We start from the raw sequence: 13,850 nt of genomic DNA, 5'->3' as shown, positions 1-13,850 counted from the left end.
CTGTTATAACTCCAATCAAACAAGCATTTCGGTAGCACAGCTTAATGCTGAAAAAAAATAGATATTAGAAATAGAGGGGAAAACTATTCATTTAACAAGCAAAATGAAGATGATGCTCAGTTACCTTAAGCATGCAGATTTTTCAGTAAGCAGCTCTGGAGAAACATACTGTGCTGTTCCTACAAATGAATTTGCCCTTGCTGGAAAACAAATAGGGGAGAGAGGGTGGGAGGGAGTCAGGAATCTGCCAACTCTGGCATGGCTTAAAAATTAAAGAAATAAGTCAGATAGTAATATTCATTCTTGTATGGTTTTGTAATAGAGAAACAACAGAGAACATCAAATTTTGATGCATTTTATTATTAAAACATGTAATTTTGTTTAAGGCCTATGATTGCAGTTTCAAAAAGAAATACCCATACCCCCCAAAATCAATTTTTATTTCTTGTTTATATCACAGGTTTTCCTTAGTCTTGATACAACTCGTTACTTAGAATTCCAAGAGCAAAACTTAAAAGAAGTGGTGAGGCGGCCTTCTGCTGTTATGCGCCTAAAATCTGGAATAGCCTGCCAGTAGGAATTCGCAAGGCTAATACAGTGGAGCACTTTAAAAAACTGCTGAAAACACATTACTTTAACATGGCCTTCTCATAACTTCACCATAATTTAATCCTGATACTCTGTACATCCAATTCATTATAATAACCATTCATGGTGGCTCTAAAATCTGTACTAACCCCTATTCTCTCTTCTGTTTCCTTTTCCGGTGTCATTTTTGGTGGTGGCGCTACTCTAAGTACCATGATGTTCCAAAAATGATGGATGGATTAAAAATCAGAAGTCTGTATGACCATCAGCATCAAGTGACTCCGTGAGAACCCTAACTACTAAGAGGACTATTTCATTTATGTTAGGTAGAATGCCCAGAGGGGACTGGGTGGTCTCGTGGCCTGGAACCCCTACAGATTTTATTTTTTTCTCCAGCTTTCTGGAGTTTTTTTTTTTTTTTTTCTGTCTACCCTGGCCATCGGACCTTGCTCCTTTTCTTTGTTAACTAATGTTGCCTTATTTTAATTTTTTATTTTGTCTTTTATTTTTCTTTTCTTCATTATGTAAAGCACTTTGAGCTACTTTTTGTATGAAAATGTGCTATATAAATAAACGTTGTTGTTGTTACCAAATTTACAATTACATCAATATACATAAAAAAAACTGATTGTAAAAAAATGATTCTTAAAATATGTAAAAATGAAAAACAAATAAAACTAGCCTTGTCTGCTATCTGAAGACAACTGTTTGGCTGTTCCAAAATCTGTGATTTGGATGTGCATCTCCTCACTGAGTAAAATGTTCTCTGGTTTAAGGTCCCTAAAATACAATGAAATCAGTCAGTGCTGCAGGAAACCAATATATACAAATATTTAAACACATTGTGAAATAAATTAAGCACGTTTCAAAATTAATGTTATATGCTACTGCTTCAACTATAAAAACATTTATGCCAAAACTTAACATATGGAAATAATTTTCTTTACTCACTTAGAAAATTTTCATTAAAAATACAGTGCTGCTCAAAATGTGTTCTCTCTTTAATAAAGAACAAAGCTAAGTCTTAACATTCATTGCCAACACAAAGGCAAGTTACTTTTTTTGCAGCTTTACAACTAGTTTCATTGCTAGACCTACTGTGTTTGGAGCAGTGCAACTGGACACAATAGAGGGTAGGGATGCAAAAGAAAAGAACAAGAGATAAGCTGTTGGTTTTATAACATCTTTTCAAGAACAATGTGTGCTATGTTTCCTGCAAAAAAGCTGAAGGCATATATAAAACCTGCCATCAACTGCTCCCACTTTTCAGATGTGCACAACAATAAACGAGCATGAGCAGCTGAATTGAAAAGTGAGATATGGAAAAAAGATTCATACTATCAGACAACTTTGGCTACTTTGCACAGATGTTGTGCAACTTTCGGCAAAAAAGATCAAAGACTACTGGTAACTTGCAATTGGGAAAAAGGTAACACTGCATCAGAGCTCCAAACAGAACCAGCATTGGAATATAAATATAGAACTGACAAATTATATAAACTTGAAAACATTAACATTTAACTCTTATTTACCTGTGAATAATCCCCTTCTTATGTAAATATTCTAATGCACATACTATTTCAGCAGAGTAGAACCTTGTACAGGTCTCATCAAATGAACCTATTTTGCGAATGTATTTAAGCAGCTCCCCATTTTTAGCATAGCTAAGGCCAAAATCTTAAATAAAGAGTTAAGGACAATATCAGCAGTATAACATATAACATTTAAGCAAGGCACATCCAAAGAATGTCTAATATTGCATGCAATAATTAAAATCAAAAAGTGAATATCCTTAAATATATAAAATATTCTTGAATGTTTAAAGCAAAGAAAGGTTTTTAAAGCTTTACGTAAGGTATACAGTGAGCAACAATTCAGCATAATTTCATAATGTTTTGTTCAAGCGGTACCAAAAGTTAAATGAATTTACAAAAGTATTTAAGACAATAGAAACTTTTCCAAAACTATAACATTGTTTCAGTGATCACAAATTCATGTCTAAAATGTCTATACAAAAATTTACTTCAAATAAGTGCATATAGATTTTTACTTACATTAAATTTATTTTATTTCAAAGTCTCTTAATAAACAAAAATTAAGATATGCATATATAGTATATTCAAATAGTACAAGATATGTGAAACTATATTAATTCTTTGAAGAATATTTATGTAAGACTGTATGATGAGATTTTCAACAAAGAAATTAGTATATCTAGAATATACCTTTTGACATTTAAATAAAAGCAGATATGAAATTACAGCATATATAAATTATATGGTAAAATATGTTCCTTTTATACAATTTTTCCCGGTTCAATTGTCATTTTAGCTTACAAGCCTTGTTAAAAATAATTATGTTCTAGTTAAATTAACAGCCCAGTTACTTCAGGAGCAGTCTGGCTATATTAAGTGGAAAATTAGAACTGCAAAAGACTAGCTTTTAAAGTCCTTAAAGTTTTTTTTACTACTCAGAAAACCATAATTTCAATTTATCAATTAATCTTAAAGCCATTTGTTTACACTGTTATTGTTAATTTTTTACTAAATTGAAAATGTACGCATTTTTAGCAGTTTGCTAAAGAAATTGAAATAATTAACACATCTTACAAATTCTAACCACTTCTATGTACTATACATACATACACACCTAAAACAGAGTAAAAAACAAAAAGCTAAATTTATTTGTAATGATTTTTACACACATTTAGAATAAATTGAATGAATTTGCTTTTTAAAAAAACACTAACATTAACATAACATACAGATTTTGATATGAGAGACAGGTTTTTACTGTATTTTGTCTTGCTAAAGGATACATAGCTTTTCATCATCTTGAAAAGTAAAATAAAGTTTTACAATGAAAGGGTGATCCAGGTCTGACATCACATCTCTCTCTCTTTTAACATAATGCGGCTTGTTTTCCTTAATGATATGGCGCTTCACCAAAATTTTAACTAAAACAGAAAAAAAAAAAACATACTGTTTGCTTAAAAAACTAATACTTAATGAACAGGTAACTGCTAGTGCTGGCAATAATTTAAGACCAATTACCTTGAAATAATCTGAACAAATTGTCAGTTAATTTAATCACTACACTTTTGAATAAAAGGATGCATTTACTCACTTGCATATTCTTTATCTGTTGAATATTCTCTTGCAAGTACAACCTGTCCATTACAGAAGAAAAAAAAAAAAAGTTAGGCAAGGCATATGCAAGCTTCCATTTTTAAACATTTCTGAGCATAGGCTCATGTGCCCTAGAGTAAATTCCTGCATTAAAAATATCCCTTGGAGCACTCCTTGCCTGATAAATGCTTTGAAAGAACTATTTCAATTTCTACTCAGATTAAAAAGTCACAATCCTCACAAACTGTTTTGCTTATTTGTGCTTTAGTATATTACAATTGATTTATATTGTAAGCAAATGTTAAAGAATTGAAAACCAACAATCCTAATTTCATATATTTTAAGAAAAATGCAATGAGAAAGAAACATTGATGTTTTGATTATTCTGATACCAGTAAAGCCTACAGGATGAAAAGTCACCAAAACAATTTTACTTGGAAACAGAATATATTATCTGCTTTTTGTTCATAACAGGAAATTCTGCATTTGACAGAGCAATGATATTTATCCAATATGAAATGAATGAAACAGCATAGAATCGAAATTATATTAAATACGCCACATGATAAAACAACTGGCTATACTACTCATACTATTCCTCCTACTATTTATACAACTTAAATAGCATAGACTTAAAAATATAAAATTTTTTAGTCATGTAAAGAATCCTCAGAATAACAAAAGTATATATATATAAAAAAAAAGGCTAAATTAACAAGGTTACATTTTTATTCGAATGAATACATGCTACATTCTTTGCAATATTTTTTGTGATTAACATCTACAAAGGCATAAAACAAAGTTTGAGTCTGGAATCGCAACAGTAAAAAGCTGCTAAATATGCAACTGATTAAAAAAAAAAATTGACACTGTAGTGAAATATGGACACACCCTGCTTGTCATTCATATTACATAAGGACTAGGAAAGGTCGGTTTCATTTATTTTTTTAAATTTATAGGGGTACATGCATTTCCTAGGTATGGAAAGTCAGATTTTGTTGATCAATACATTGACAATATACAGTATAAACAAATGACTGAGAGACATGAAAGGCTTACACTAAACACTTTCAAAGAAAAAACAAAACTAAAACACCATATTTTGCTTATGTTGCTTTAAAGGAAACAATCAACTAAATAAGTAAACCTGTAAATTATTCCATGTAACCCTATAGTTTCTCTCTTTAAAAAAATATAATGCTGCCTAAAATGAATGACGTAAATAAATTCCATGAGAAAGATATCCTAAGTCTTCTAAAATGAATGACCAACTACTTACCGTAGAGAAAGATCCTTCTCCTAATATTTTCCCAAATCTAAAGTCTTCAGGTCTTTTTCTTTTTGGCTGCTGTATAGATGGTTGCTGCTCTTCCATATTTTCCAGGGCGGTTCTCATTCCCGCTGTAGTGCCTTCCATTTTGTGGCTTGGGCTGCAGCTGGCGCCTGGTATGGCGAGCGGCGATCTAGAATCAGGCTTATTTCTTACCATTGATGGAGAATGATGACAGGAGCAAATAACACTGGATTGAATAGGAACAGCATCATACTGCAAGAAAAGAAATAATGTATTAAAAACATGCAAAAATACTAAAGCAAAGTGCAAGAAGAAGAGGATGGAGAAGTAGAGAAGTGAGTAACCTTAAAGCAGAATAATCTGCTGTAGTAATGTTCTTCACATGTCCCAATGGGCTGAGAAATGTTCTCAGTGAGAACATGCAGCATCTGCTCATTTTGTTTTATTTTAACCCTGTATTACAATACTAGGGGTTTCCCAAGGTAAATGTCTACAGTATTGGAAACTAAAACAGCATTTTACAAATTATACGGTAAAATTTAAGTAACAAGTTGAATAACGGAGTTTTATTGTGGCCAATGCTTACTGAATGCAGCCTTTCTATCTATCTATCTAATGGGTCAGTAAAAAAAACAAAATTACAAGAGCTGGTCAAAATCTTATTTGTCAAAGCTAAAGATGTATGTTTAGAATCCCCACTACTAATTAAATAAGTCAGACACTCACTGGTACTTTCCAAACACCTGCTCTCTAAAGAGGTACTATAGCAATACATTTTCAAGCCACAAAATCACTAGGGATTGCCCCAAATGTGAGGCCATGCATAGAAACAATAATTTATTTTTCAAAAATAAAATCAAGGTTGGAGTTGAAAACTCATCTCTTTGGTGGGGGAAAAATAATTAATACTTTTGTTCAGATAATGAGCTAGAGAATTATGAACAGTATAATAGTAAATGTAGTTATGTACACACAGGACCAGGTAAAAGATAACACTGTTCCAAACATCGATACAACTCATTGTAAAGATGGACATTTAGTACAACAGCAAGCAAACTTTTGAAAAACACACTTGAATATCAAGAAAAGAAACAACTCCAATTAATGTAGAAAAACTTGGGTTCTCAGTCAATAAATTGCCTTTGAAAGAAATGTTTGAGGTCATTACAGTTTCAGAATATTTATGTTGGAGTTGCATGGCAAAGAGAATCAGCATAGCTATTTAGTGCCCAATTTTTGAATATTAACATTGTTCTACAACTATTTGTTTTCAGGACAGAAATTGAAAATATGCCTCTCCTTCAACGATACAAAAATTGTTGGAATATCTTTCAGCAGCAATAACCAAAAAGGAAACAATGTTATTGAGTTCACTGATTTTTTAGAACACTATAGAAAAAATAAATTCTATGGTGGCTAAAAATAAAATTGCTAATACCAAGGCGGAAAAGTCTACAAAAAATAAATACTTAAATAACATTAAATGAAGGAAAATAATGAAATCAGATCATTATAAAGTGTAGAGTGAAAAAAAAAAAAAAATCCGTCATCACTCATAGCTAAGCTGCATTTAGTGAACCTTCGCCAACCAGCACATTAGGTTTCATGCAGTTTTGGTTCTTAAGGCAAGTGTGTGTAATATTTTAGATATTTTAGATTATATATATATATATATATATATATATATAAATATATACATACACACATATACACAGTGGGTACGGAAAGTATTCAGACCCCCTTTAATTTTTCACTCTCTGTTATATTGTGAATTTCCCCCTGGGATTAATAAAGTATCTATCTATCTATCTATCTATCTATCTATCTATCTATCTATCTATCTATTGCAGCCATTTGCTAAAATCATTTTAATTAATTTTTTTTGCTCATTAATGTACACACAGCACCCTATATTGACAGACAAAAAAAAGAATTTTTGAAATTGTTGCAGATTTATTAAAAAAGAAAAACTGAAATATCACATGGTCCTAAGTATTCAGACCCTTTGCTCAGTATTTAGTAGAAGCACCCTTTTGAGCTGATACAGCCATGAGTCTTCTTGGGAAAGATGCAACAAGTTTTTCACACCTGGATTTGGGGATCCTCTGCCATTCCTCCTTGCAGATCCTCTCCAGTTCTGTCAGGTTGGATGGTAAACGTTGGTGGACAGCCATTTTTAGGTCTCTCCAGAGATGCTCAATTGGGTTTAAGTCAGGGCTCTGGCTGGGCCATTCAAGAACAGTCACAGAGTTGTTGTGAAGCCATTCCTTCATTATTTTAGCTGTGTGCTTAGGGTCATTGTCTTGTTGGAAGGTAAACCTTCGGCCCAGTCTGAGGTCCTTAGCACTCTGGAAAAGGTTTTTGTCCAGGATATCCCTGTACTTGGCCGCATTCATCTTTCCCTCGATTGCAACCAGTCGTCCTGTCCCTGCAGCTGAAAAACACCCCCACAGCATGATGCTGCCACCGCCATGCTTCACTGTGGGGACTGTATTGGACAAGTGATGAGCAGTGCCTGGTTGTCTCCACACATACCGCTTAGAATTAAGGCCAAAAAGTTCTATCTTGGTCTCATCAGACCAGAGAATCTTATTTCTCACCATCTCAGAGTCCTTCAGATGTCTTTTAGCAAACTCCATGCGGGCTGTCATGTGTCTTGCACTGAGGAGAGGCTTCCGACAGGCCACTCTGCCATAAAGCCCTGACTGGTGGAGGGCTGCAGTGATGGTTGACTTTCTATAACTTTCTCCCATCTCCTGACTGCATCTCTAGAGCTCAGCCAAAGTGACCTATGGGTTCTTCTTTACCTCTCTCACCAAGGCTCTTCTCCCCTGGTAGCTCAGCTTGGCCGGACGGCCAGCTCTAGGAAGGGTTCTGGTTGTCCCAAACGTCTTCCATTTAAGGATTATGGTGGCCACTGTGCTCTTGGGAACCTTAAGTGCAGCAGAAATTTTTTTGTAACCTTGGCCAGATCTGTGCCTTGCCACAATTCTGTCTAGGAGCTCTTCAGGCAGTCCCTTTGACCTCATGATTCTCATTTGCTCTGACATGCATTGTGAGCTGTAAGGTCTTATATAGACAGGTGTGTGGCTTTCCTAATCAAGTCCAATCAGTATAATCAAACACAGCTGGACTCAAATGAAGGTGATCCCAAGGATGATCAGAAGAAATGGAAAGCACCTGAGTTAAATATATGAGTGTCACAGCAAAGGGTCTGAATACTTAGGACCATGTGATATTTCAGTTTTTCTTTTTTAATAAATCTGCAACAATTTCAAAAATTCTTTTTTTTGTCTGTCAATATGGGGTACTGTGTGTACATTAATGAGGAAAAAAATTAATTTAAATGATTTTAGCAAATGGCTGCAATATAACAAAGAGTGAAAAATTGAAGGGGGTCTGAATACTTTCCGTACCCACTGTATATATATATATATATATATATATATATATATATATATATATATATACATACACATATATACATACATACACATATATACAGTATATACATATACACATGGATACATATTTTGCTAATTTTACTCATTTCACATTACCAAGTATATTTAGTATAATTAATCAGAATGATTAAATTGAATGATAAAATCAAATTCTGAGACTATTCCTATCCATATTACTAACCGAAGGTTGTAAACTGGATGGACGCAGGGCGCATCGAAGCGCATGCGCACTGCAACGAGCCCGCCCATAGCTAACGACACAGCCACAGAAAACACAGAAATGAGAACGTTGTAAACCGGATGTCACAAATCGCCTACCAGTGTGATCACTTTAAAGACCCATATAGATTTTAAATAACGGTTAATTGGCACACGCACGATGACCCGCTAGACTAGATGTACCAGACCTCAGCCGTTTGCTTAGGCTGTACAAATCCGAGCCCATAGCTAACGACACAGTCACAGAGAAAACAAAAACGAAATGATTCAGCACATATTTGAATCACATTACAGTACGGAATCCCCAGACGTCCAGGGCGCAGGATGCATTGAAGTGCACACGCACTGCAAACGAAAACGTTGTAAACCGGATGTCACGAATCGCCTACCAGTGTGATCGCTTTGAAGACCCATATAGATTTTAAATAACGGTTAATTGGCACACGCACGATGACCCGCTAGACTAGATGTACCAGACTCAGCCGTTTGCTTAGGCTGTACAAATCTGAGCCCATAGCTAACGACACAGTCACAGAGAAAACAAAAACGAAATGATTCAGCACATATTTGAATCACATTACAGTACGGAATCCCCAGACGTCCAGGGCGCAGGACGCATTGAAGTGCACACGCACTGCAAACGAGAACGTTGTAAACCGGATGTCACGAATCGCCTACCAGTGTGATCGCTTTGAAGACCCATATAGATTTTAAATAACGGTTAATTGGCACAAGCACGATGACCCGCTAGACTAGATGTACCAGACTCAGCCATTTGCTTAGGCTGTACAAATCCGAGCCCATAGCTAACATCACAGCCACAGAGAAAACAAAAACGAAACGATTCCGCGCATATTTGAATCACATTACAGTATTAAATCCCCAGACATCCAGACTTCGAAGTGCACGCGCACTGCCGCCTACAACGTGCTTCTGAAACACCACAGGCAAAGGAGTCACGGCTCACAAACGTGACAGCTCAACTAACGGATATACAACTCCGAGCCCATAGCGAATGACACAGCCACAGAAAATACAAAAGAGAGGATTCAGGCGTATTTGAATCACATTACAGTATTACAGTACGGAATCCCCAGACGTCCAGACTACACAGCATATTTGAATCACATTACAGTATTACAGTACACGCTTCTGAAACAGCAGAAGCAAAGGAGTCACGGCTCCAAAAACGACCTGTGAACTAAACCTGAGGTAGAGCGTGCACGCCAGGTTGTACATGCGCCCGAACGCGACTGCCCACACCACCGCACCGGATCCGCCGCCATGGTCACTTCAGCACAAGAATCCGCCGCCATCAACGAATGACTTCTCGCTGATGACACAGCCATAGAAAAACAAAAAAAAGAGACTGCATGGATAAAAACAATAAACGAAGGCGCCTACAATGCGCTTCTGAAACACCAGAACCAGATGAGTCACAGCTCCAAAAAGAAGCTGCTTTAGTACAAATATGTTTATTTAATTAAATGAACTTTCCCAGGACGCACCCACCCTCCATGATATTTCATCCCTCCAAGTATCAGAGGGAACAGAAAGTGATTGCCATTCTTGGATTTGCGATTCTTTCGAGAATCGCGGGCTTGCTGGTATAAATAGAAAACTGACAATCTTAGTCAAAACTCACTATCCCTGATTGGTTCTAAAGGGTTTCTTCAAATTGTGCAAAGACCAATACTTTCTTGTAATCTCATTTACATTTAATTATCATGCATGCTATCATTCTGAGCATAGTATAATTAAATCTATTGTTAATTAAATCATTTCAGATCATTGCTTGATTTCCTCTGATTTACTTCTTTCCTTGCCAATAACTGCTCAATTTGGAACCAAAGCTAAGGTATTTAAATAATAGTATTTAAAGATCTGACATTATGAAAGTCACAAACCTGAGCTTAAGATCTAATAATATTAATGAACAATATAAGTGTATTGTCAAACAACTACTAATCTTATATGAACTATGTTTTAGATAAAACTGTTCTGCCTAAAGAAAAAATAGTAAATGAAAACAAAGTGAGACTAAACCACAAAAGTTGTAAATTAGAAGCCACAAATTAACAGTGATGTATTAGGGTAACTCAAAAAGTAAAAGCAATTTGAAAATTATGCAGTAACCATAATTAGTAGAAGCTGATGCAATACAACACATTCTCAATGACTTATGGGAAGTCCAAACATACACAGTACAATGTACTGTGCCATGCTTAGAGAGCAACTGAAACCTGCAATTCTCAGCCAAAGAACAGGAATGCTGTCAAAAACAGTCTTTCAGCTCCATGACAATTCATGTTCCAATGCAGCAGTCACAACAATGGAGCCAATGAAACAGCTGCGCTTTGAATGTCTTCCACATCCACTTGCAGTCCTGATCTAGCACCATGTGATTATCAAATCTTCAGTCCACTAAAGAAGGCTCTATGCGGTTGCATATTCACCTATGATAAAGACGTTAAGGAAGTGGTGCAGACCTATATATAGGAGCAGCCGAAAGCTGCCTTCTCCCAAGATAGGAAGGAGTTAGGGGGATGATACAAGAAGTGCATCAACCTACCAGGATGATGTGTGGAGTAGTGATACCATTGTTTTGTTCATCTGCACACAGTTAAAGGGTAAGTTTCCTTTACTTTTTGATTCTCCCTCATAAATCTGTCTGGATAGACTGAAAGGATTAATACTTGCAAGAAAGCACTTTGCAGTAAGCCTGTGAAACAGAGAACTCTGAACTGGTAAAATGTCATTAAGCAGTAAGAAATAAAATGTTCCATTTCAACGAGAAGGTGTATATAAAATACTATGACACTGAACAACAAACAAGGTAGACCTTTTATTCTGCTCTGAATTGGATAACATTTTCTGATTGGTGATTGGACAGTTTCTGCCAACAGTTTCATTTACAGTGATTTTGGCAGAACTGCCATTAAAAAAAAAAAAAAGACAACTCCATTAGGGACCTTAGGTAACAACAATAAAAATGTGTGAGATTCATGATGGATATTATTTAAAATCCAAATGAAAATTCTGCAGTCCAGAATCAATTAGAACCTCAAAACTTAAAAGAGGCTATATGCTGAAACTACTTAAAAAAATATTGTTGTTAAATTATAATATTCAAGTTATTAACAGACACAATTATCCTGATGGTTTGTTCAATTAATGCCCTTTACTTCATCTTTGTACTCGCAATGTATGACTGTACTTCTGCCATGATTAATTTTGATAAGTAAATGGCGACAAGTTGTAATTGCTTGTTACTTATAGGCTACTATGTGCGGGGAATTATATAAATAAATGATTAAAAAGGTACTGCTTGTCATATCGAAAAAAGTACTTTAAAATTCCACATATACTGTAAGTTACTACTGCTATTGTTGCGATTTGCAAAAATCAGTGTTTTAAAATAAAAATTTATTTTAAAACTGACCAGTACTATGCCAGTATAATCATTTTCTTTTATTTCAATAAATACAGCAGATCATCTTGTTCCATATCTTCCTATCCTCTATGTCTTGCTCTGTCACACCCATCACCTGCATGTCCCCTCTCACCACATTCATAAACCTTCCCTTAGGCCTTCCTCTTTTCCTCTTGCCTGGCAGCTCTATCTTTAACATCCTTTTCCCAATATACCCAGCATCTCTCGTCTGCAACAAATGCAATGTCGCCTCTCTGACTGTGTCTCCCAAATGTCCAACCTGAGGTGACCCTCTAATGAACTCATTTCTAATACTGTCCATCCTTGTCACACCCAATGCAAATCTTAGCATCTTTAACTCTGCCACCTCCAGTTCTGTATCCTACTTTCTGGTCAGTGCCACCATCTCCAAACCATATAACAAAGTTGGATTCACTATCATCCTGTAGATCTTCCCTCTCATTCACACACATGTATTCTGTCATGTTCCTACTAACATTTCTCATCCACTCTAGAGCATAGCTCCACTTCTCCAGGGTCTCCTCAACCTGCTCCCTACTATCGCTACAGATCACAACGTCATCAGGAAACAACATAGTCCAAGGGGACTCCTGTCTAATCTCATCTGTCAACCTGTCCATAACTATTGTAAATAAGAAAGTGCTCAGAGCTGATCCCTGATGTAATTCCACCTCCACCTTGAATGCATCACTCCTACCTCATACCTCACCGCTGTCACACTTCCCTCGTACATATCCTGTACAACTCTTACATACTTCTTTGCCACTCCAGACTTCCTCATACAATACCACAACTACTCTCAAGGAACCCTATCAAATGCTTTCTCCAGGCCCACAAAGACACAATGCAACTCCTTCTGGGCTTCTCTATACTTCTCCATCAACACCCTCAGAGCAATCATTGCATCTGTTGTGCTCTTTTTTGGCATGAAATCATACTGCCGCTCACTAATCACCTCCCTTCTTAATCTAGCTTCCACTACTCTTTCTCATAACTTCATGCTGTGGCTCATCAGTTTTATCCCCCAGTAATTACTATAGCTCTGCACATCTCTCTTTTTCTTAAAAATCGGTACCAATACATTTCGTCTACACTCCTCAGGCATCCTCTCACTTTCCAAGATTCTATTAAACAATCTGGTTAAAAACTCCACTGCCATCTTTTCTAAACACCTCCATTCTTCCACAGGTATGTCATCTGGACCAATGGCCTTTCCACTCTTAATCCTCTTCAAAGCTGTCCTTATTTCTTCCTTGCTAATCCATTGCACTTCCTGATTCAATATCTCCACATCATCCAACCTTCTCTCTCTCTCTCATTCTCTTCATTCATCAGCCTCTCGGAGTACTCTATCTTCTCAACACACCCTCCTCCTCGCTTGTGAGTATGTTTCCATCTTCATCACCCTAACCTGCTGCACATCTTTCCAAGCTCAGTCCCTGTGCCTAGCCAATCGATACAGGTCCTTTTCTCCCTCCTTAGTGTCAAGTTCTCATACAACTCATTATACACCTTTTCTTTAGCCTTCACCACCTCTCTCTTCACCTTGCTCCTTGTATCCTTGTACTCTTGTCTACTTTCTGCATCTCTCTGACTATCCCACTTCTTCCTTGCCATCCTCTTCCTCTTTATACTCTCCTGCATTTCCCCATTCCATTTTCCTCCTTCCTCTGTCCAGATGTCACGCCAAGCACCCTTCTTGC

At 36.1% G+C, this 13,850-nt stretch overlaps 1 protein-coding gene across 1 annotated transcript in view; it reads right to left on the bottom strand.

Moving 5' to 3' along the window:
* The window catches only part of LOC114661249 (3-phosphoinositide-dependent protein kinase 1-like), a 105,202-nt gene that overhangs the window by 33,789 nt on the left and 57,563 nt on the right, over positions 1-13,850 (bottom strand). Inside the window, exons 2-7 of the mRNA XM_028814463.2 lie at positions 4,996-5,262; positions 3,715-3,757; positions 3,407-3,544; positions 2,121-2,265; positions 1,271-1,368; positions 125-200 (exon numbers count right to left, since the gene is read on the bottom strand). Coding sequence (XP_028670296.1) covers positions 125-200; positions 1,271-1,368; positions 2,121-2,265; positions 3,407-3,544; positions 3,715-3,757; positions 4,996-5,262 — 767 coding nt within the window. The remainder of the gene's footprint in view (positions 1-124; positions 201-1,270; positions 1,369-2,120; positions 2,266-3,406; positions 3,545-3,714; positions 3,758-4,995; positions 5,263-13,850) is intronic.

This window comes from Erpetoichthys calabaricus, chromosome 11 (genome assembly GCF_900747795.2).
Source record: "Erpetoichthys calabaricus chromosome 11, fErpCal1.3, whole genome shotgun sequence".
Classification (NCBI taxonomy): domain Eukaryota; kingdom Metazoa; phylum Chordata; class Cladistia; order Polypteriformes; family Polypteridae; genus Erpetoichthys; species Erpetoichthys calabaricus.
Note: the sequence above shows the minus strand (reverse complement) of the source record. Positions and strands in the feature narration are given on the sequence as shown.